This window comes from Amphiura filiformis, chromosome 7, assembly GCF_039555335.1.
Source record: "Amphiura filiformis chromosome 7, Afil_fr2py, whole genome shotgun sequence".
NCBI lineage: Eukaryota > Metazoa > Echinodermata > Ophiuroidea > Amphilepidida > Amphiuridae > Amphiura > Amphiura filiformis.
Genome location: NC_092634.1, coordinates 21,340,647 through 21,366,030, shown reverse-complemented (window position 1 = coordinate 21,366,030; position 25,384 = coordinate 21,340,647). Strand labels below are relative to the sequence as shown.

Here is a 25,384-nt window from a genome sequence, read left to right as displayed (position 1 = left end):
TTCTGAGGGGGCACATCCCATGCGCCTGATTTGCAACTTTTTCTTGTTTTTACCACGCTAATTTGCATCTTTACTGTAATATATTAAACCCATAAAATTATGTTGATAATAATATCAAAATGGTGCACCAAGTGCCTTCAATATTGGGACAACATTTTTCAAAATACTCCAAATTCTCAACTCATTCAAGCTGAAGTGGCAGCTCTATAATGAAATGTTCTCTGACCAGAAGATAATTTCCACCTTGGAACAACCAATTTGTTATGTGATTGACTTCGAGTGTTCTTAGAATGAGTAGAGGAGGTGAAGGTAAATTGAGACGACAAATAATGTGGAGCAATGTTTTTTAGACGTTTAAAAACTAAAATAAGTATTAAACTGATTCTCCCACCTACTATCATCAAGTTTAACCCAGTCCAGGTCTTTCATCATTTTGTCCACTGATGTTCTGATGTCTGCAGAAAGTAAAATACGGGCAAGTCTATTCTGCAGAATCTGAAGCTCATTTTTGTGGCAAGCACTAAAATTTGACCAAACAGAGCTGCAGTTAGACTATGCCATAGTCGATTTGTGATAAATAAAACACAATGTGTTATTAATCATGAAGAAAGCATTCAGTTGAACTCGAAATTGTACTGATATTTATTACATCAAAATACTAGTATAAAATTGTTCTGAAAAAGTTTATATAATTATGACAGTAAAAGTAAAGTATACGTAGGCTTATTATTATTGAATGCAACATATCATAATGTCATAATTATATTAGCACTTCAATACTGAACAATTCTGATTTTAGAATCTACGGTACCAGTTTATTAATCGCGATTGAGTCCGAGTTAAAAATCACTTGAGAAGCTAACAAACAGGGGGAGTATGGTGACTGAAAAGATCAGTTGTGAAATCTATCAATTGTGCACAAACTTAAAATTAAATCAGAGTTTTAAGCTTAATTGCAATATCCAGAATGCACAATGGGCAAGTGGACGGAGTAGTCTAGGCTGCAGTAGTCAAAATGAGGAAAGACAAGGGCTTAGACAAGTATTATGGTCTCAGATAATAACGGACCCTTTATGTAATCTCCAAGTTAAAATAAATAAATTAAATACAATAATTTGATTTTTTTTTAAATGACATTATCATATTTGTTTTCAAGTTGAGGCAAGCGACTATTGATTAATATGTTGAACTATAACTTCCGAAGATTGTCAGATCAATGGCAAAGGAGTTCATAGTAAAAACTAAAAACAAACACATCGAGGGTTGGTGTAAGCAAGTCCTATCTACAATAGCTGCCCTATAGATAATTTGACAATTCTGCATTGTATATTGTACACATGAGTCATGTGACATGACACCTGGCAGCTATTGCAGATAGGTCTTATACACCATCGAATTCACTCACTGGGCTTTCATCCGGCGACATAACAACCAAAAAGGTTATCAACATCATCAAAGAGTACAATTCATTATGAATTGAAGCCAACAAAATATCGATGATATCATAATAGTCTTCATCGAAAAATTGATTTACAAAATGTTCCCCATACAATTCTTGAGACGGAGAACTGGGGCAAGTCAATATTTTTTGTCATATTTTTTTTTGCTCGTGACACTCCCGAGGTGACACGCCATCCTATACCATCTTGGCTGCAGAGAATTACTATTACCAAGATGGATCTACTGAAGCTGATGAGGAATTATTCCAGTGGTACATAATGTTTTTGGTCAAATCGGAATTATTAGTTTGGCTTCTAGAAAGGAACAACTAATTGAAACGAGTTCTGAGACTGGACAGAATGATGTTGTTGGACCCTACATTTCGGACAAATGACTAACGCTGTCATGTCTATTTAAAAATGACGATTATGATAAACATCGAATTACAAAGACTTGAAGCCATTTTACTATCATGCCGCAGATCAGGCATGGGTACAACTAATAATTGTTTATAGTCGTTGGTAACATGGCTTCATCACCAGAATAAAGGGATAACTTCTGGAAGGCAGCGCAATGAGCTATCGTAAGTTCCTGAAACCTGAGCCTCCCGTGGGTTACTCAAACTCGCCTCGATCTAGGAGGAGGTTTAAACTGTCTCCAGTGGTTCCTGGCTATCAACCTAGCAAATCAAGGATAACACCAGCATCAGGATGGGTAAGGAAAAAAATGCTTAAAGAGGAAGCCCGACCAGAGCAGTTCTTCTAGGGTGAACCAACTGACCTGCCTGGTTATCATATTAATCAGTGACAAGGTTACCTCTGAATTTGACAGGTGCTAAATTGATGCAATAATATTAAAACACCAATTAGCACTTATCAAATTCAGAGATAACCTTGTCACTGATTAACATGATAACAAGACAGGTTTGGTTCACCCCAGAAGAGCTGCTCTGGTGGGGCTTCCTCATTATGCTCAAGCATAATTATTTTGCTTCAAAGAGTATTTCGTGATCCTAGCATCCTCTTTTTATAACATTTTTCAGTAGATATCCACGAAAAAAGCTTATTCCCAAAATTTCAGTTGATTCCGATTTTGCGTTTGCGAGATATGCATGATTATGTGTATTACACTACTCCATAGACAATGTGTTGTAATTTCGTTCTGGTATGCCAGAACGAAATTCAAATTTCACGATATCTTTGCAAAACGAATTAATCTGCAAGAAATTTTTTGTACATAAACAATTGTGTAGCCAGAGGTTTCCAGTGATATAAAAATCTCATTTTTTTTTAGAAAAGAGGGGGGGTGATGCTGTGGATCACGAAATGCCCTTATATTATGCTTAAGTCATAACATTTGCCTAATGAGACAATAATCAATCACGATGAGTATGGCTTTGAGCTGATAACTACCAGGTATTACAGACCGTGTGTTATTTTAATGGTAATTAATTAATTGAATAATTGAAGACAAATAATTTTGCTTCACTCTAAGCAATCATGAATAATAATCTTTAAAAAGCACATTGAAAGGAATTTTCATTTTATCCCCGAGGAAACCAATGATGTTTTTAAAGGAACCATAAAATATTCTTCCGGTATTCTGGTGAACCTTTTACGTTGATTCTTAAGAAAGCCTAAAAGTCTATTGTCTATAATTCTCCCAAGATCCAATAAGACTGAGAACCCTGAGAGTTCAGAATCTTCTTGCTAAGATCGTTTTAATCATCGGATAAAACGCGAAACACGCAGTATCCCACTTTTATGAACAAAACTGCAATGGGCCGCGAAGTGCACCTGGAGGATCATCACTGCTTGAAGCTTCACAAATCCTGGTTTAAAGTCGCACAGAGAATCAAGATTATCCTTTGTGGCACAAGCTATGCCAATTATGACCAATTTGGATTGGAATTGCGTTGTCAAGAAAAACATATTGTACAATACGACCTCGAAAAGCACTAAAAAGCGTCTTTTTAATTATTCATATAGTTTGCATAAACATAATCATGTTCTTTCAGATCATAGAGGCATGCTATTTTTAGATATCAATTTCTTTTTAATACGATATTTTTACTCTTAGTTATGTATTGATAAATACCGATTTAATTGTATGAGGAAATTATACATAATATATGAAAATGTTAAATTAATTACCATGTAATTGAACCAAATATAAATTGTGTCCGTACATAAGTTATGGGTCTATTGAATTGAAGATTCAGTACCTATTTGACAGCAATTCGAATGGACATGATGCATGGATGTATTTGGAATCCGGTCAGCATAAGCATGATACGTGGCTCGAGTGGTTTAAAATTATACTTTGCTGCTCAAACTAAACATCAATTTTTGGGATATGAGATGAGAATAAAAAAAAGTTGTAGCTGCATTTATCTCACATCCCTATTGTAGTTGCACATGACAGGCCCAGCGTGGATTTCGATTCTTGTGAAAAAGAAATAACAACAGTATGTTATGCCACATGAGCATGATAGCTCATGATTAGACCTGGGAGGAAAAGACATTTCTCAGGAAGTTTCAGAACCTCCCATTTTGAAACTGCAACTGTTGCTGTTATGGAGGATATGAGGGTTGAGTCCCTTTTGAATGTTGGATTGTCTTCGCAAGATCTTGGTACATGGTCTTCGCCTCAATTAGGAAAAAAAATGAATACATGCGAGAGTGGGTGGTGAACTGGTGATGTTGGGCTACGATAAGAGGAGCTATAATAGAGGAGCACTATTTTCAACAGATTCAAAGCTGCAAAGGTTATGGAATACTGAATCTGTTATTTTAGTTGCAAATATTTTTGTCCGGGAAGTTGAAATCTTGGTAAGCAGGTAGAAGAATTTTAACGCAAGTCAGTCTCTGCAGCCAGTGGAAAAAAATAATCGCCATCCAGGTTTTCAAACAGGAACTATATAGGCCTATAGCATCTTGTTTTGGACATCAAAATGGAGGAACAAGAGCCAAAGAAGCAAGAGCCTTCTGCCAATCCGCCACCATTAACAACTAAAACTAGTTGGTCGACGATACCAGTGAGTCAATGGTTTCCAGCTAGTTCATTTGAAGATTTTGTTGACAGTTATACATCTGGAAACAAAAATGATAATAATGATAAAAATAAGCCGCATCAGGAAGGAGTTGATAATTTTAATTCGAAGGGCACAAATCGAGATTATCGAACGAAAAAGGTGAGATTGCATTATTGTGTCAATGATACAAATGTCTAGACCGATACGGTATTATTTTTTATAAACTGAGTTATATTCAATCTCGTACGCCTAGTCGCCTACGTGTTTATACCAACGCAACAATCATTCCTAAAATGAACTTTAAATTAAACAGTTTCCTGAAGAAGGTGGGTATAGGAGAGGGATGCTGGCCGCCGTTATCATGGTTATAATTTTAAGTTTTTTTAATCATTTTCGTCAACCCCCCACTCTCGAAAATCACTTCCCTCTCCCCCACCTTGGCCCACTGGAAAAACCCTGGCTACGCCACTGCATACATACACCTATACACTCCCCCCACCCACCCACCCACCCCACCAAACACGACACAAACACGGACAGAAGATAAAGTGCAGTATACTGCGGAGGCTGTATTCTTTAATGCATATTCAACCAAGGCTTGTATTTTCATTGGTAATTAAGTGTCAATTATAATAATTAATTTTGAATGTTAGCACATGTAGAATGTTTATGGAATCGTAGGATGTAAATAATTAATGTCACCAATTCTCCATTTGTGTTGCTATGAGACGTGAGACTCGTGGCTGCAATCATTATCGTATTTTCTGTAGTGAATTTCTGTGCACTGCAGCCGCGGTAAACACATCCTTTGCATGTTTTATACTAAACATCTCAAAAAAAGTAACTGACCCCCCTTAAATAATGACCATTATTTAAAAACGGGTGATTGTATTACAAATCTGTAAAATGCGTTGGAAGCAGAATTTATTTCTGCACATTTTGACTCCTCATTTGTAGCAATTGACTAAATATTGACGTCACAGCGTACATTTAAATCAATGTAGCCCAAGATTTTTGAAAGTTGCAGTAAATTCTATTGATTTTGCATTCAGTGTAATGGAAGGAAATCTGTGTAATGATATCTGAGTGCTTTTGTATTGTAAAAATTTGTGTGTAAGTGCAACTTTCAAATCTGGACCTCACTACATTAAATTGACCGATGTTTTATTGTTTTCTGGGCTATCGTATCAAATGAGGTGTCAAAATGCGCAGAAATAAATTCTGCTTCCAACGCATTTTACAGATTTGTAACATAATCACCCGTTTTTGAATAATGGTCATTATTTAATGGTCATTATTTAAGGGGGGTTAGTTACTTTTTTTGATATGTTTATAATAACTGATTAACTATTGTACTTATTTGCTGTTCAATCTCAAAGGAGACTAATTCTTTAAACTTCAAAGTTTATAGCAAAATATGATGTTCCTAAAACAAGACAAAAATGTGATACAATATTACTATGGTACCAATCTTCCAACAATGAGTTTACAAATTTGCGATCAAGGTAGTTTTTCCGTTACCTGCAACCCCTTGCATTATTCCCGTCGCATGAGCGCCAATTGTTATGTATTGTCTATGGAATACACATGTGTATGTGTAGTTGTGGTAGTAGAGAAGCGATGTATCTCCCAGAACCAGCATAAAATGCTGTACATAAAATGCATTACAATAATAGTTTAAAGACCAACGTTGTTGTACAATTGAAACAATGAGTTCACACAAACTTGTGATCAGTGTAGTTTTTCCGTCTCCCGCATCGCGCAATCCCATACATTTAATATACTTTCTGTTACTATTTGAATACACCGTTCATATTAATATGTGTAAGTCTATGGTTAAAAACAGCAACCGTGAATAAACGGGCAATACTATAAACATTATACAGAATTTTCACATTGTAGATTTTGCAAAACGTCATAGTTTCTCTATGATCAATATAATTATCTTCTCACTTTTCCTTTTCTACGCAGACGTCGGAGCCTGACGATGCCACCACCGACTATGACTTCCAGGATGACTACCAGGCAGCAGATCAGGAGAGGTCGCACTCTGCCTCTCCCACCATTCCTATCCAATACCACGATGGCAGCATGCTTCGCTACCAACCACCTGCCCATAGAAACAAACAGGCAGCACCTGGTAAAAGAGGCGGTGGTAAATTCACCACTAAGCTTGTCACATTCTACCGTAACGGAGACAAGCATTTCAAAGGCCTACAGTTACCCGTTAGTAAGAAGAATTTTAATACTTGGGATACTTTAATCAATTATCTAGCGCAGAAAATATATCTACCGTATGGTGTGAGACATGTGTATACTCTAGGAGGCCAAAGAGTTACTGATGTTGCACAACTTGTGGATGGTAAAGCGTATGTGTGCGCCAGTGGAGAGTTTGCAAGCAAAGTCCAGTATGGTAAACAGGAAAATACCGACAGAGTTTGGCAAAACAATAGACCACAACCAGGAATCCGTGTAACTGATCGAAAACTTTTAAACAGGGATTCGAACTTGGACCCTGAGGTTGTAAACGAAGTAGTGCAGGGCGCGAATCGTGGTTATAGATCGACAGCTGGTGGTGGTTTTGCAGATCCGAATATGGCGATGGCTGCGATGCCAGTGCCGGGGGTTCGCGCCAAGTTGAAGCCGAGAGTTATAACTATTATAAGTAATACGCATAGAGCGAGCAGAGCAAGGATATTATTGAATCCTAGAACTGCACAAAGTTTTGAGCAGGTATTACGTGATATGAGCACATCGATTACAATGACGAATCCACCGATTAAACAAATCTTTACATGGATGACAGAAGAACAGGTAAGAGCTACACTCTTAGAATGATCTTATCATTTCGTTTGGACATCAAAAGTGTCCGAAATCGGTTTCCGAACACTTTTGATGTCAAGACGCTTTTTCCCTGAAAATCGTTTGGACATCAAAAGTGTCCGAAATTGGTTTCCGAACACTTTTGATGTCAAGACGCTTTTTTCCCGAAAACTGTTTGGACAACACTACTGCAAAATTGAATTCCTTGTCCCGCAGCGACCGCTACGGTTACCAACAATCATTGTTTTTTTACCAACTTTGCTCACAATTAATTTTAATAAGAAAACAATTAGAATTTATATGAACATAAGCTTTACTGAAGAATTTGTTTTTTATGTTGTCCAAACAATGTGGGTCAAAATCATGCCTATATACCACACCCACACACAACCCTCAAACCCACCACCTCACCTGCGCACACTACACACCCGCATTTTGTTTTGGCACATTACGCAACTTTGTGAGCAATGTAGTTTTACCACATTCCGAAATACCGCTGAGTAACCTCCTGCGTCTCACAATATGTAAAAAAGAAATTAATAAAAGGCGTGGGAACACATAATGTATACACGTAACTCCTACCCACCCACATACTACCCACACACACAACCCTCAAACCCACCCACCCCACCTGCGCACACTACACACCCGCATTTTGTTTTGGTACATTACGCAAGTTTGTGAGCAATGTAGTTTTACCACATTCCGAAATACCGCTGAGTAACCTCCTGCGTCTCATAATATGTAAAAACAGAAATTAATAAAAGGCGTGGGCACACATAATGTATACACGTAACTCCTACCCACCCACATACCACCCACACACACAACCCTCAAACCCACCCACCCCACCTGCGCACACTACACACCCGCATTTTGTTTTGGTACATTACGCAACTTTGTGAGCAATGTAGTTTCACCACATTCCGAAATACCGCTGAGTAACCTCCTGCGTTTCACAATATCCAGCTGAACCGTCAATCTTTGTAAAAGGGGTCTGTCTATACTATAGAATTTAAAAAAATCATAATTAAAGTTACGGGATCGATATAATACTAATTTTATAGCAAATTATTAAAAATTAATTTTTGATATTTAACAGTCCTCGAAGTAAACTTTATAAATCTAATGATGTGTACAGAACTTAAAGCGTATGTAGCTGGGAGGAAAAGCCGATTATCAATTGAAAATAGTGACATTTAGTATTGAAGATACACATTTGCTTTTGCAAAACATTCCCTTATTTAAAGTTGAAATTGAAATTGACATTGAAATTGAAATTGAAATTGACATTGACATTGACATTGACATTGACATTGAAATTGAAATTGAAATTGAAATTGAAATTGAAATAAAAAATGAATTAAAAAAAAAAAATCTTAAAATTTGAAATTTGAAATTTCATTAAAATGTTTTTGGACTCAAGTATCTGCAACGGATGTATCCAATTATCAAATCTATTGTTGGAAGCATGTAGTGAGCGTTAAATTATGGATGCAACCTGAATTTATAAACACATTATTCCAGGCTAGTGAACAAGTAAGACTACACGGTTGATCACAATAAAGGTTTTGTCTTCATGTCTTAATTATCATAAAATAAACCATCCGTGCTAGAAACATCACATAGACATTTTTTATTTGGTTTATAAAAATGAAGCTTATATTATACCTGTAACCGTGGTAATGTTGTAAATTACTGTAAAAATTCATATTCCTACGTTTAATGGTTTCTGAAATTACAGAACTAAATGGAGTGTACAAGTTATGCACACACACACCCACACCCACATTTGTTGCGGTATTTTATTCAACTTTGTGATCAATGTAGTTTTACCACATTCCGGAATACCTCTTAGTAACATCCTAGGCTACATTTAAAATCTATGCCCAAACCCACAATACCCCACAGCACCCCACCTACACACAATACACACCCACAATTTGTTTCAACACATTTATGCAACTTTGTGATCAATGTAGTTTTACCACTTTTTTCCGGAACACCTCTTAGCATAGATACTAAAAACGTCCTGCGTCTAGGAAATATTAAAATATTTCATAAATGTGCGAGCACACATATAGGCTACATTTAAATCTATGCCCAAACCCACAATACCGCACCTGCACACAATACACAACCGCATTTTGTTACAACACATTTATGCAACTTTGTGATCAATGTAGTTTTACCACTTTCCGGAATACCTCTTAGTAACATCATAATGAGTCTACATCCATGACAACGAAAAAAATCTTGAATAATGACGCTCGAGACATTAGGCATAACCGCATTAGTTGGCTACTCATGCGTACATACGTTCATGTTGGTTTTTAATTGCAATTGGTATCTTGTCTTTTTCACATATCCACAACATTCATAATATTGTAAGGTACTGTGTACTGTAATAATCAAATACCAACGATTAGATTCTTAGCGAATCCATTTTGAATTGATTCTCATCATCGTTAGCCCCGGTAATGCTATTTTTCGTAATCTTGGAACAAAGGTTTGAATGTGATTTTGGCATGCCTGAAAGGTACTGAACAAATCTGTTTAAAAAAACTGACTTGGGCTATAAGTGTCAGGCATTTTTTGGTAGGGGGTCAATTAAGGTCAAACAGGGGTCAAAATTATAAATTATCGCAATTCTTTTAAAAAGTATTCCAAATTACTTCACTTGGTCATAAGGAATCCAAAAAGGTACCGGGTACCGTATAGTTTGCCCTATCTGCGACCTTTGGCTATGGAGCTATGGTTAGAAACATGACAAAGGTCAGCACACTTTCGGCTAGGTGCATTTTTACTAAAACCGAGAGGAAGCCCAGTCAGAACAGTTTTTATGGGGTGAACCAAACCTTCCTGGTTATCAAATTAATCAGTGACAATGTTATCTCTGAATTTGACAGGTGCTAATTGATGTTGTAATGTTATTGCATCAAAGCAATAGTCAGAGATAACCGAGTTACTGATTAATTTGATAACCAGGCAGGTTTGGTTCACCCCAGAAGAACTGCTCTGGCGGGGCTTCCTCTCGGGTATAGTAAAAATACACCTAGCCGAAAGTGTGCCCGATTAATGATTTTGGTGTCTAGTTATATGTTTTCTGACATTACAAATTAAACTGAACAACATAAAAAATGTAAATGGTTGCCTTCAAAATGACCACGAAAAGGCATAAAATATAATAATAATAATACTAATAATAATAATGAATATACTTAAGACTAAGACTAGTACATCATACCTGATATTAATTAATGTTAGACTCAGGTGTCACATACTTACTTGGTAACTACAGAGAACTTAATGAAAACCAACGGTTGTCATGAGGACCTAGCTTTAATTACAGTTATATTGTTTTAAGTGTCATCAACCTGCAGTATAATGTTAATTAATTTAATAATTTCCTTATTAAAATAGAAAATGATAATATAAAGCAACAATAATCATGGGCAGCTGTGCGTTGTGGTTATATGATTAACCTACGGCTTTCTTATCTGTTATAATATTGAAAGGTAAAAACTTATTGATTTCATTTTCATGAAAAACAATGATTGTCAGAATTAAACGTCGGTAAATATGTTGAAGTGTGAAGGAGGTCCGAAGGAGGAAAACCTATATGTACAGAAGCAATGATAAATATTGAACTTCTGAAATTACAATAACATTATTTGTTCAATACATAAAAAAATGGATTGGTAACTTAAGGGGGGGGGGGTAATATAGACCCCTTGGCCTTAAGCATAAAACAGCAGTAAACTAACAATCTACAGAACTTGATGGCCCATTCTCCGATAAAGCGTTCAAGTTTGGTCTCCGGAATGACAAAATGCCAACCACAAAGAATTCATAAAATTCATTCAGAATCGTAAACTTTAATAGTTTAAGAACACAAAACAATGCATGGGTGATTTTTCAACAATACTTCATTTTTGAGCAATATTACTTGTACGTATTGGGGTAACGTATCAGTGGTAACGTATCTGTGAAACCCTTTCCCATCTTTGTCTTAATCGTGCAAGTGTAAAAACTGAACGACTTAATACCCATACTTGATCAGTCATCACCCAATGTACTAAAGTCTGGTATGGTATTTGGCTTCATTTATCACAGTGTTTTTTCCGAGGGGAGTAGAATTTAGGTAACGTATCTGTGACGGCATGAACGTAACGTCAGGACTTTTTGCCATTAATAGACCTATTTTTTTTACTTTGAAACCATTGTGTTATGTTCCATATAAATAATATAACTATGGAGCCTGCTTGATCCATCACATATGAAAACATTCATCTAGCCAATTATTTTCACAGATTGTTATCCATTAGAAATATGGTAACATATCTGTGAACAATATTAACGACATAATCTGAAAGACCTGTTGAAAAAATTTAATAATCTGTGTTGTGATGATTTATACTTTATAATTAGGGCATGATACCAGCTAATGAAAAGTATCTATAATCCATTATATGCGTGCATGTTTAGAGAGCAGGGACACATTATACGGAACACACTTTGACTGGCGACATGGAGAAAAACAATGGACATGCATAATCAGCTTTATTGTTTTATACTTTCTAGGCATGTTACAACCTCTAGCCTCACACACTTTAAAAAGCAACTCCTGAGTATAAGTTATATTAATAAAAGTTATTTCTTTCTGACGAAACAAGTCTGAATACGACTTGAAACTATGGGCGACACATATTTGGCATTTTGAACACTTTATCGGAGAATTATGTGCCTGATATCAACTCATATTTCATTCAAGACAAGAACTATTTATTACCACCACAAATAAGATGAAAAATATTAAATTACATTTTGCTATTAACGAGGAAATGAGAAATACGACAAGTGGCTACGGGGGCCATATTACCCCAAAAGTTGGGGTAATATGGCCCCCTGTGTAAATCAATGTAAAGTTTTTTGTATGCAAATTAACTGATAGTTCATTAAATTTGAATGTAAACCACTTGCATTTAAAAATCTGGTAGGTATATTGCTCAAACATGAAAACAGTTTATCTTCACGAAGATCAAAGCATTTAAGAGCAATTCCATGTTACTCGCCTTACATTTTTGACAGAATTATCACACTCTGTCTCCTATAAATTCAACTAAACAAGAACATGGTTGGTTCATCTTCTCCACATATGAGATTATATAGACCCTAAGTAACAAATACCCTAAACATTAAATTTGTGGACAACTTCAAGCAACATTTATTGGCAAACAATGTGACTCGCATTAGGCAAAAAGAGAAGGTCCTAAATTTGGTACTTTAATATTCACCATTTCTCCACATATTAACAGTTGAATTAAAACTGAAGTAAACAAAACTAGGTGATTACCTTTACTGGAACTATACTCCAGAGGCAAAGACTAACTATAAAAGAATGAACTTTTTTTAAATGACCAATTAACATGATTAAGCGTGTGACTCGCGTTACGTGACTCACGTTGGCGTTACACTCAACTTACCTGAAAATTCCAACTTTTATTTCACCACATTTCTCAACTTTGAGTAAATAATCGTGTAAATTTTACTATTCATAATAATTATAATTTCAACCTTTTAGCGAATGTTTGAAATAAAATTACTAAGTGAAACAAGGCTGTAAAAAAGATTAATTTTGAAAGGTGAAAATCCCAGAATTTCCCCTAAAATCCACTTTTTCGGCATTTTTTCATACTAAATGTTATTCAAGTTGACTGAAAGACATAAAGGTTTTTCTTCCCTTTCATTTGATACCACATTTGTGATTGCTGTGCTTACATTTACCTTGTCAGATGTAAAAATGAGTTTTTGAGAAATGTCATTTTAACATGAGACCCATAATATTCAGCGGTTGTCCGGAATATGGTAAAACTACATTGCTCACTAAATTGTACAACAAAGAACTTTGCTCAAACAAAATGTCCGAAATAAATGTAGGGGTGCATATCCTTATATTCATGATATCAGGGCTTCAAGCGGTAAAACAATACCATTAAGGTTGCACTGTAATGTAATTTCCCCATCGAGTAATACTCCTTTTAAAATAATGATAATCAAATACGAAATCCACCAGTTGTGGCGGTGTAGTTACACATAATACAGTCCTTAATACAGTTATTCATTCTTTTATGATGTAGCATGCATCGGCTCACTGCTTTTATATGTTAAAAAATACAATTTCTATAATTGTAGGCTATATACTAACAAAAAATATTTACCACATCATCTATCATATCTAAGTCACTGATCATCTAGTCACATCTAATATCTGAGGAAATGAGTCACATCGGAAATGAGAGAAACAGCAAAATCAGATCAATCGATTATTTCTATCAAATTATTCTAAGGCAAGACATACGTCTGGACGCTCCCAACCTTTATTTAAAGCCAGGTTAATCATTGGTATTATGTTGTGGATCATGGAGGGAAGTCCCGAGGGAAGCAGCGTAACCAGTTTTTTAGTGTGAGGGGGCAAAGCCACATTATCGTCCCCATTTGTCAATTTTACGTCCCAGTTTTACGTCCCATTTTCATGCCATTTTAATGTTAATTACTTTACCAAGGGGGTTAGTACGGTATATCTCCTATAAGAAAAGCTTAGTCAAATCTTTATAAAAAGCCAGATCTTTTTTCGATAGGCTCTTATATTTCAGACCTAATATATGACTAAACAGTAATAATAGGGTCTAAACGTTTGTTTTAAGCTTTTCATAACAGCTACCTTCGACTATATTTATAAATACGTATTTATAAATACGCACGTGACCCATGGGCACGACATACCAAGACCAACAAGCGTGACCAAATCCTCATGTTATTGACATGGATAGGAACTTATTAGATAAATAGATTCCGAGTTCGTATTATGTTATCAAAAACAACATTTTGAGGTGTGCACCCTAACAGTCATGTTGTTTTTGCTCCCAATTTACAACTCTCTAGATATTGAGCTTATTGTAGTTTCTAAAAATGCGTTTATTTTCTGTCCATTTTTGATAGGTTTTGAGCTTCAACCAACTATTTAACGACTTCAAAGACCACGACTCATTTATTGCATGTGGAACCGAATCGCTTGTCAAATCAACGCAACTCAGTCATGTCAGTAGTGATTCGGCTTCAGAAGATATGAGTCCGCGTGTGGTGGATAACCGTGCGCGGGATAGAGTCAAATTTGCGGCGCCGCAACACCCTGATGATGAGAAACTAGTCAACGGTGGGAAGCCGAGGAGGAAGATTAAAAGACAAGATACAGGTAGAGATGTAACGACTACACAAATAGGTATGGTTATTAGGTCACACAGGGATGAAATCCTTGATTGGTCGTTTGCATGTATATTTTCTCGTATGACCTTGAAACTACACTGTATAGGCAATATATAGCGGATGAAATTCATTATAGGCCCTAGGACCAGTTTTTTCAGCTATTAAAATATTGTTTCAGAATTGTTCTGAACCATTGTTGACACATGCCATGCACTCAGCATGCTCAGACAAGAAGATGGCAATTTAGAATTTAAAATGATATAGGCCTATAGGAAAAGTAAGGAGGAAACACTATATAATATTTAAAATCCAGAGCAAAATTTAAATGACATGCTTTAACCACTCAGGCTGAAGGAGCAATTTTTTTAATTTGAAATATAGCCATAATCTACAGACATGAGTTTTTTGGAAATGCAAAGCTACCTCCACGATATCAGTGCCAGTTCATACTTGCCAGTCTGTGGCCTTTGTAGATCAGTTCTTATTATGAAGTATACAAGTTGGCCATTCGACTGCTGATCTTCCAACAACCTATAGAGGTTATCCACTTCACTCATGTGTGACTTCTAACAAAAGGCGCTGGTTCCCGTAGTATTCCTCATTCAAACCAATTCAATGCACGACCTCGGAGTTATCTGCATGACTTTGACGGGCTATTTTGAAACAGTCATGGTTGCACATGCAGGTACTTCTTTTTTAAGTCCTAAACAAGGTATAGCAGTCGTTGATAGGATATGCAGCTTATAAACACCTCAAAAGAAATAAGTCCCCCTCTGAACATGTCGTCATAACATCGTAAGGTTTCATTTTGTACCAACAAAACTAACTTTGAAATAATTATATGACTGTTTACTAAGTGCTGTGTGAAAATGAGAGATTTCCATGACTTCAGGGCTGAATGAGCCTAAATTGAAGGCAAAAACTGCCCTTTTCAAAAGTCACAAAGTGTTTAGAACATGGATAACCTCTATTGTAATTTTTACGATACAATACCAGAATATAAGCCAACCTTCATGACCTTTATCTATGAATTTTATTTGTCATTTAATAGCTTATCCAAGAGATCCACTAAGTTCCGACGATGCCTTTTCACCCCGCTCTTCTATTGATGACGGTCCCTCCCACCACCAATCTCTCCCTCCATTACGCCCACGTAAAGCTTTCGCAAGCAGCGGAAGTGAAGACAGCGTTGGAAGTCCGTTACCAGTAGACAAACGTCGCGGTGGCAGAGCCAAACACAGCCATTCGGGAGAACCGATGGAAGTAGACTCTTCAACATCATCGTCGGGTAACGGTCTGAATCGCAGAACACGGCTTAATCATATACAGAAATACGACGGAGATGCAGAGACTGGTGCCAGCAATTCGGAATCTGCAGCAGAGAGTGGAGATCAAGGTGGAATTCGGAAGAGGAAATCAAAGGCACGGACTTTCCGTAATTTGGGACGTGCATATCGCGCTCTGATAGCGCCGATTACGGTGGAAATTCACGGTCAGGAGAAGCAGTTCTTGCCACCCTCTGATTTGGACCCGACCGAAGTATCGAAATATCGTGCACCACAGAAGAGGCTCAAACTGGAATGGGTGTATCCTTTTGATTAGTAAATTATTATTTTCTTAAATTTAATTTCCCACTGCCTTGAAGAGAACTTTATATTTGTTCATCAGCAGTAGTATTGTTTCAGACACTACCAAAACAATTACGGTACAAAATAATGCATACTCCTAAACTATAAGTCCTGTGTTTAAATTTGAGAAAAAAAAGGTGAAAATTTGAAATCGTATAGAGATAATCTCTCTCAGTTGAACCTTCAACGTCTGTGCTTCAATGGAGTCTATGAATAAGGGCAACAAGTCTTTTCGATATACAATTGCTCTCAAAAAACAATTCTAGAATTTATACAGACGAAGAAGCCTAATATAATTATTCTTGACTCTTTAGAGAGTCAAATGACTCCCAACGTGGAGTCATTTTAGGCATAGAGTCATAAAGTGACTGGACTCCATTTCACTCGAGGAGTCACCCTGACTCCACTTTGTGTGGAGTCAAATGTTTATATTTTCTTAACACGTGCTGCTTACCAGGTATGGCTACCGTGGGTTGGACTCGCGCAACAATCTCTTTGTCCTTCCGTCCGGTGAGATTTTATACACAGTAGGTGCTGTAGCTGTGATGTATGACCAAGAGACTGATCAACAGAGACACTACGTGGGACACAATGAAGACATCACCAGGTAGGTGAAGTGATAATATGCTCCTACCCTATTTCAAGGGATGTGTATGTAAGAAGCCCAAGTCTGATCATGTAACTTACATTGTAAGCCCACTCTTAAGAGATCTTCATTGGCTACCAGTTCATGAGAGAATCAAGTTCAAGACACTCACGATGTGTGCAACTGTTTCACGATCAAGAGCTTCATACATGCTATGAGTACTAGGTCCAGTGAGAGTGTTCATTTGATCATTCCTCGCACCTGGAAATGTGCTGGGGATAGAGCCTTTTCAATGACTGCTCCAAGGTTTTGGAATGGCTTACCATCTACAATCAAGAATGCCATCAGCCTGGACTCATAAGTCATTGATCAAAACTCAAAATTTCAGTAATTTTTGCTGCCATTGCTTTTTGTGTTTTTGAATTTGTTGGTTTTCTTTTCTCTTGCGCCTTGAATCCCCAGGCAAAAGGCGCATATAAATACTTGTTGTTATGTTATGTTATGTTAAGAAAGAGAGGTAGATCATTGGAGTCTAAACCATGGGCGAAGAGTCAACAGTTGCTATGCGCAATTTACAAATTATGGAATAATGCTCGGAGTGTCGAAAGACTTGAACATAAACCTATGATACAATCCGTAGCTTTGTGGTGTTTATAGTTAAGAGTTTGTTTGTTTGTTTAAACGGTCGCTCCGTGTGGAGACACGCTTTGGTCCTGATGGGACCAGGCTCAAACAAAATGCTCAAGCCAGGCTAAAAAAGCCTATATCAGCATGCTGGCCTGTATGGAAAGATATGTGAGAAACAGATTTGAAGACAAAGAACAAGGAAAAGAAGGCCATTCCCAACAATCAAGTTAACAATTTAACTGTCAGCCTTTGGGTCAAGAGAAAGGAAGTGCTTAATCTATCTCAACTGCCACTGAGCGGGCATGACATGTAGGGAATCGCTATTGAGTGAAACCAGAAGAGTGGCTTCTCCACTTAGACCAGAGCTGATTTGAACAGTATAAAATATCCTTCTATATGCATAAAATTTCTTTGCATTAAGGACAACTATTTGTAATTGTTCGATTTGTTTAAACTACTTGCGCACCATTCTACATAAATTATTTCTCATATATATTATATATATTTCTTATGGCTAGTCCGACTTTTGACTGAACTCGTCTTCGTATTCGTTCTTTAGTATTGCAGTACACCCAAGTGGTGACTTTGTCGCAACAGGGCAAATGAATGGGCATCTACCGGAAACAACAGTAAGTTTGAAGAAACTCTCTTTTTTCGCGAATTTCTCATTAATTAGATATCCGTTCAATGATGTCTAGCTTTAATGACAGTTAACGCACCAGGAAAATTGTAGATCATAAAGCTACCTAATAACAAGTGCAGGTTGCAAACAACATGGTATCTATGCCTATTCCAATGTATTGCGCTCTGGGCTCATACACTGAATTATATACCGGCTATCTGTTACATAGTAAACTCGCTCTCTGTTTCATAGCAGCCTCGTTCTGTGTTCATGTTCATTAGTGTTTTAGGTATATTAACCCATGTATGGTATTACGAGTCCACGGTAAGTTTTCTATCTTTAATATAAAGGATCATTATCACAATCATAGAATCATGCTGACAACATACAGCCTGTCTCAAAAAAAATTGTGCAAGTGAAAAGCGCCCTCTTTGGCGATTAGAAAAAACCGTTGTGACATGATGCTTACATCAACGTCAAGGGCACATTCTTAGCTCTAAAATACCGTTTGTTCTGTTCAATTTGCTCTTTTTAATCTCGAGATATGTTTAGTTAAGAACGAAAGGGTAAAATCGAAATTGTGCCACTTTTACTATAGGGAATAGGGCGGTACAATGTAAATCAATGATAGCTGATGTTGATGCGTCTAATGCACTCCCCTTCAGGGCTCGTGCATTAGACGCATCAACACCAACTTACTGCGTGCGATATTTTGTCTAATTTCATTAATTTGTCAAATTTCATGAACTTGTCAAAGTTTATTAACCCATAAGTGTGAAATATTTGTTTGTCTTTTAACATGTCTTGAATGACAAAAAGAATATTATTTACCATGGTAAAATCATTGACATGCATATGTATTTAATTTTACAGCAGAATGTGAAATATTTATCGTTTAATTTGTCGTAAGAGGAAAAGACAATCATTATACCTTTATCATGTTAAAACATTAAAAACAATTTTGCATTGTTGTGTAATTGATGCATTCTTTTGATTTCACGAAGGAACTCTTGATAAACTTGATGCTATCAATCATTGATTTATACATGTTACATGTACAACCCTCTTCCCTAGTAAAAGTGGCACAATTGTGATTTTACCCTTTCGTTGTTAAGTAAGCATATCTCGAGATTAAAACAAGCAAATTGAACAGACTAAACGGCATTTGAGAGCTAAAACTATGCCCTTGACGTCGATGTAAGCATTATGTCACAACGGTATTTTCTAATTGCCACAGAGGGCGCTTTTCACTTGCACAATTTTTTTTGAGACAGGCTGTATAAGAATACCCCCACATCACACTCGCACACACCCGCCCCTTCACATCACGCATTTTGTTAAGACACATACAACTTTGCGAGCAATGTAGGTTTACCACAATCCGGAATTGAGTAATTTTGAAAACTTTTGAGCGTCTTTTCAGCAACTTTACGCAATTTTGAAAAAAAATGTTAAGCAATTTTGTGAAACTTACCCGATATTGACGTGCGTAACATTCTACATCAAATTATTTTATCACAATCCTAATTTCATTTGAATCATGCTGACAACATATAAGAATACCCCCACATCACACTCGCACACACCCGCCCCTTCACATCACGCATTTTGTTAAGACACATACAACTTTGCGAGCAATGTAGGTTTACCACAATCCGGAATACCGCTCACTTATTTCATGCGGCCAACAAAATGTATTGATTATAGCTTTTGAACCATACTGACAACATTATAGCTTTCAAACCATGCTGACAATATATATACGACGTGAGAATACCCCCATATCACACTTGCACACAACTACCCCTTCATAGCACGCATTTTGTTAAGACACTTATTTGTACAACTTTGCGAGCAATTTAGGTTTACCACATTCCGGAATACCGCTCACCTATTTCATGCGGCCAACGAAATACATTGATTATAAATTTACAAACATTAACTCAGAATGCTGAATATTTCCATAATAACAAAATATTATTTTGTTTACATATTTCTACAGCCACCAGACATAGCGATATGCCACAGTGTAAGTATATTGATGCGTATTATTATCATGATCATGATCTTGAGATCTCCCTGCAATTTTATAGCCCGGTTTTATAGATATTACTGAAAAGTCACACATCATGAACAAGAATAAAACTCTTCACTAAAAGGATCACTGATGCAAAAGAGAGCAAATTTACTTCATTATATAAATGGCTTTATTATTTCAAACTAGGCCTACATGTATATACTCACTACCCGGTATTTCACAACAATACAGCACTAATAAATGCGAAAAAATATGAATTTAAAAGCACAGAAAATGTTGGAAAATGCACATTTTTAATAGTTATTAATACATATGCGATAGTCATATAACAATTCAAAAATCTTGACGCACAAAGTCTAAGAATTCATTTTGTGTGCAGCTTTGCTTAAAGGAGGATTTCGTGATCCTAGCATCCTGTTTTTATGACATTTTTCAGTAGATATCCAGGAAAAAAGCTTATTTCCAAAATTTCAGTTGATTCCGATTTTGCGTTTGCGAATTATGCATGATTATGTGTATTACACTGCTCCATAGACAAAGTGTTGTAATTTCGTTCTGGTGCACCAGAACGAAATTCAAATTTAACGATATTTTTGCTAAACGAATTAATCTGCAAGAAATATTTGGTACATAAGCTTTATCTAGCCAGAGGGATACATTGGTCTAAAAATCTCGACTTATTTTGCGAAAATTTGGGTGATGAGGCTATGAATCATGAAATGCCTCTTTAAATAATAAACTAAGGAAGAAAGAACAGTTTACCAACTCAAAGTGTTACTATTAAACAAGACAAATAATAAACAATGATTATATAAGATGAAGATTATTTAGAAAAACACACAAGTTTTGTTTCGTTTTGTGGTTTTACTTGTCTTGTTTAATTATAACACTTTGGGTTTGTAAACTGTTCTTTCTTTCTTATTAATTATATTCAGTTTTCTCTTGTAGCGAGCAATCGTTCCCCATTGTATCTTGTAAAGGATGCGTAGCCTCATTACCTACTTGACTTATAAATAATATACTCTTAATTTCGCTTTTTCATTATTGGTTATTAAACTTTCATAATACATATTTAATTTGGTATTTGAGGTTGATTGCTTTTATGGTTAGTGTACGAAACGCACATAAAATAAATTGTAAAAAAATGACAATGGAATGTTTTAATTTCATCCCAGTTGGGTCAAAATAAAGGATTATTATGTTTGCAGAATAAAATAATTAATAGTGTTAGAAAATATATCAAAAATGTAATTAATGGTTGTAATTATTTTCAATCTTTTCAGGCACACGTAAGGGTATGGGAGACGAACAGCCTGTCCACTCACGCCATACTAGGACTGGAATTCTTTGAAGTAGGCATCGCATGCTTAAGCTTCTCAAATGAGGTGAGTTAGTACTCTTTAAGATTTTTCAGATCAGGAGATTATATCAAATGTCTTATAGCAAATAAGACTTTCATCAATAAACAAATAATATGAAATGAAAATTATTTAGAAAAACACGCAAGTTTTTTTTTTGTGTGTGTTTTACTTAGGTCGTAATTTTCGCAGTTTACTGCGTATGAGAAGCACTTTGAAACACTACATATTTTAATAATTGCAATTGCACCCAGAGGTGTATTGGACAAAAACACTGTCAATTTTTGTGTAGGGGTGCTGATTTGTATTATATCGTGAATTTAAAAAAATTATTTGATATCAGAAAGACGGACATTCTTCGTATTCAGAATGCAATTCGATATGTCTGATGTGCCCTCATGTCCCACAAAAAATACTGTCGAAATGCTCAAAACGCTCATTCCAGATCCCTTAATGCACCCATTGTTGGAAATAAGCTATGTATCGATCATTAATGGGCTTGAAAGCAAGCTATATGTTAATTATGTTACCATTTCCGTCCTATTTTTAGTGCTGAATATTTACATTCGCAACTGCAAAATTTCGTTTTACGCTGCTGGTATAAGAAGTATCCGTTTTCAACATCATCAACAGACCCATTTTAGCACCATCATCATGAAGTGAATGCGCAGAAAATAAAAACTTTTAAAAAGAGATAGTACTATCAATAATAGTGGTTTAGTGCCCAAAAAACCATAGAACTTTGAATTTGCATATTGTTAAAAAAGATGATAATTTTAATATTATATAATTTACTGTTGATTCGTGTAGAACAATGGGGAATGGTTGATGGCTGTTGATCAGAGTGAGGATCACATATTAAGCTTATGGAGCTGGAATGATGACAACCTTATTGCTAAATCAAACGTAAGTTAAGTATTCAAATAATTTAATTTGAAATTAAGTGCTTTTATCATTAAGAAATTGAATTTCTTCCGTTGTGCAAAGACCAGAAATAATGAGTTTGTGCTTTATTTTTTATTAACGATACTTGCATATTTTTTGGATAATGCTCGCCAAGCCTTGGTCCCACAAAAATACTGTTAAACGTTGTTATCCGATCTCATGAAGGTTATTATGTGTTATGAATTTTATTTTACAGGACTACATTCTTTATGACACAGTTGTGGCTGAGGTATACTTTTTTTGAATAATATCAACTGCGCACCCCTTCACAAATTATGTTAATATGTTGAAGTCTGTGTTTTTCTCACGGCTAATTGAATTTACTAGATGTAGGCTATGCATATTTAATTGGCTCTTATTAAACACAATAAAAATCCATGTGCTTCAACGTTATTCTATTGCAAACAACAAACATAAGCCATAATATCATTTACGCTATGCATGTTTCATTAAATTTCACGCCTATATGCCCTTTGTTTTAAATTTAAGGTGGTACTACACCCCTTGATAATTTTGTGACTAATTTTGCATTTTTCTCAAAAAATAACTACACACTGGTAACAAAAGTTATGTATTATATTTTATAGGGGCAAGGAATCCAATTACTTCACTGAAATTTCAGTGATTCAAGACAAGTGGTTCATTATATGTTAAGAAATGAGGTACATTCTAGCGGTACCTCTTTTCTTATCATAAATAACGTACCGCTTGTCTTGAGTCACTGAAATTCAGTGTAACTGGATTCCTTGCTATATACATAACTTTTGTTACCAGTGTGTTATCATATTTTGAGAAAAATGCAAAATTAGTCACAAAATTATCAAGGGGTGTAGTACCACCTTAATGCTCTGCATGCTAGCCATGCGCTTCAACGGAAAAAGTTCAAGCGTTGAAATATTTTCTTAAAATATCAAGAGCTATCGTAAGAACTACTGAACCAATACTAGGCTTGTTTGTACTCATTTTAATGCATTTTTCCAAATTCCAAATATGGTCATGACAATTTACATTTCTGAAATTTTTGAATTTTTAAAAAAAAATTGAAACATGTCGTCTGCAGTCGACACCCGCGTGAAGAGAGTTAAAACACCAAACATTCTCAAGAGTCATAATACCATAGGCCTATCTACGCTATGCATGATTCATTAAATTTCACGCTTTTACGCTTTTGTTTTAAGTTTAAAGCAATGCTACATTATATGCTGAATGTATCTGACGATAGTCTTTACCACGTATGAACGTCTATTTCATGCTTTTCATGCATATTATATTTTAAAAAGCTCCTATACATGCAAGCTTCCTGCAATAGTTTTTCACCGCAAACGAAAAGCTTACTTTGGTATAAAGTAATCTTTATTTGTTGTATAGTCTTTCTGGAAGTATAAAGTTAAAGAAACCCGGGGAAGGCCTGCTACCGCCTCACTCAAGAATTATGGATATTATTTTCTTTGTGCATACTTGCTTCCCCGGAGTGGGTTCTACTTAATCATGTTAATGGTTGAAGGTGCACATGTGCCATGATTTTAGGGTACCTTTTTATGGCACGCCACACCGGACAAAAAACGGCGAGACTTAAAAAATGACGTCCAGTTTAAAAAATGACGCCGAGAATGAAAAAAACGACGTCGAGAATGAAATGATAACGTCGAGTTTTAAAATACGACGTTGAGTTCAAAACGATGACGTTGAGATTGTAAAACCAACGCCGAGTTTGTAACGCCGAGTTTTTTCGCGTCCAGATTTTTTTTCGCGTCCAGATTTGTTCGCGTCGAGAAGCGCCCTCTATAGTTTCTGATTGGCCATGTTGACATAGTCCAAATAGCTAGTCATTTTCAAAATCTGCAATGGCGGAAATAAAATAATATGGTGAGTGTGACAAATCTTATGAGTGAGATTCAGAGGACAGACATTGATTCCGAGGTTAATTCCGTGGAAAGACTATATAGGAAGAATATGGTAGAAGAGCATTTGTGTAATTAAGTTACGACCTTTCTAGCTGTATACTTGCCATAGTCAGTTCAATGGAATGACTCTTATGTCGTGTGAAATTTAAATAACCAGCATAACATGATATACAAGGTGTACCAGAAATACCCTGGTGAATGAATTTGGACATAAGTCAAGAAATAGGCATCGGAAAAATGTAAAAAGCGGCGTTTAGCTCATTGTATTGTGCATCATATTATTATAATATTATTATGTATGCAAATTATATTTGATTCGGTTGACTGTTTGTGAAGAAATGAGCGATTAGGGCCTACATAATCATGATAATACCCGCATCAATGCAATTTCCGCGGGGAAGTGACGCGTATGTAGGGCCATTAAGACTACCTTTTCAGCACCGCAGTCACCCAAAGACCCCATTTTTTTTTATTATCACATGCTCTGTCACCCAAATACTCCTTATATTTTCCTTTTGATCTGTCACCCAAAGACCCTTATACATGTATATCCATTTGAACAGCAACGAGTCATCTATCACTGATTTTGTTACTTATTTTGAAATAACAAAGCCATTTGAAGCCATTTAGAACTAGAAATTCAATTTTCGAGGGTCTCGTCCGAAGATCCTATTTAAAAAAAGGTCATTCTTACCCAATGCCCCGACTAATTTAGATCCAAACGGTCCGTCTGTCACCCAATGACCCCATATTTTGTGCATTTTGATCTCACCAAATGCCAATATGTATGCTTTCACCCAATGACCCCATATTTTTTTATATTTTGCCAAATGCCCCTTACTGCGAAAGTGTCAGCCCTACACCTATACCGTATCCATTTCATATTGAAGTGCCCCCCCCGCTTTTTCATACTGCTCACCCCTTCCTTATAAAGATTGTGTATCTCATTAAATTTAGTCCTTTATAGCAGTCGCGGTGGAAACATTAACATCTAGGGGGGGGGGGGGCGCTAGTAGGGGGACGAGCATTACGGTTTTGCTGATGTGACTTTTTGTGCGCACGAAAATATTTCAATTTTGGACTATTTTAGCCCTAGATGAACGTGCATTTTGC

The 25,384-nt window shown here is 36.1% G+C and overlaps 1 protein-coding gene across 2 annotated transcripts in view; it reads left to right on the top strand.

Annotated features, from left to right (window-relative positions):
• The first annotated feature begins 1,596 nt into the window (after positions 1 to 1,596).
• LOC140156870 (echinoderm microtubule-associated protein-like 2) overlaps positions 1,597 to 25,384 on the top strand; it is a 37,069-nt gene continuing 13,281 nt past the window's right edge. The window contains exons 1-10 of one of the 2 annotated variants that reach the window (XM_072179868.1): positions 1,597 to 2,154; positions 6,446 to 7,288; positions 14,300 to 14,579; positions 15,615 to 16,149; positions 16,649 to 16,798; positions 17,964 to 18,033; positions 20,029 to 20,055; positions 21,348 to 21,449; positions 22,233 to 22,328; positions 22,564 to 22,596. In XM_072179868.1, the coding sequence (XP_072035969.1) occupies positions 2,014 to 2,154; positions 6,446 to 7,288; positions 14,300 to 14,579; positions 15,615 to 16,149; positions 16,649 to 16,798; positions 17,964 to 18,033; positions 20,029 to 20,055; positions 21,348 to 21,449; positions 22,233 to 22,328; positions 22,564 to 22,596 (2,277 nt within the window). In that variant the 5' untranslated portion in view covers positions 1,597 to 2,013. The remainder of the gene's footprint in view (positions 2,155 to 6,445; positions 7,289 to 14,299; positions 14,580 to 15,614; positions 16,150 to 16,648; positions 16,799 to 17,963; positions 18,034 to 20,028; positions 20,056 to 21,347; positions 21,450 to 22,232; positions 22,329 to 22,563; positions 22,597 to 25,384) is intronic. The other variant, XM_072179869.1, reaches the window with a different exon arrangement.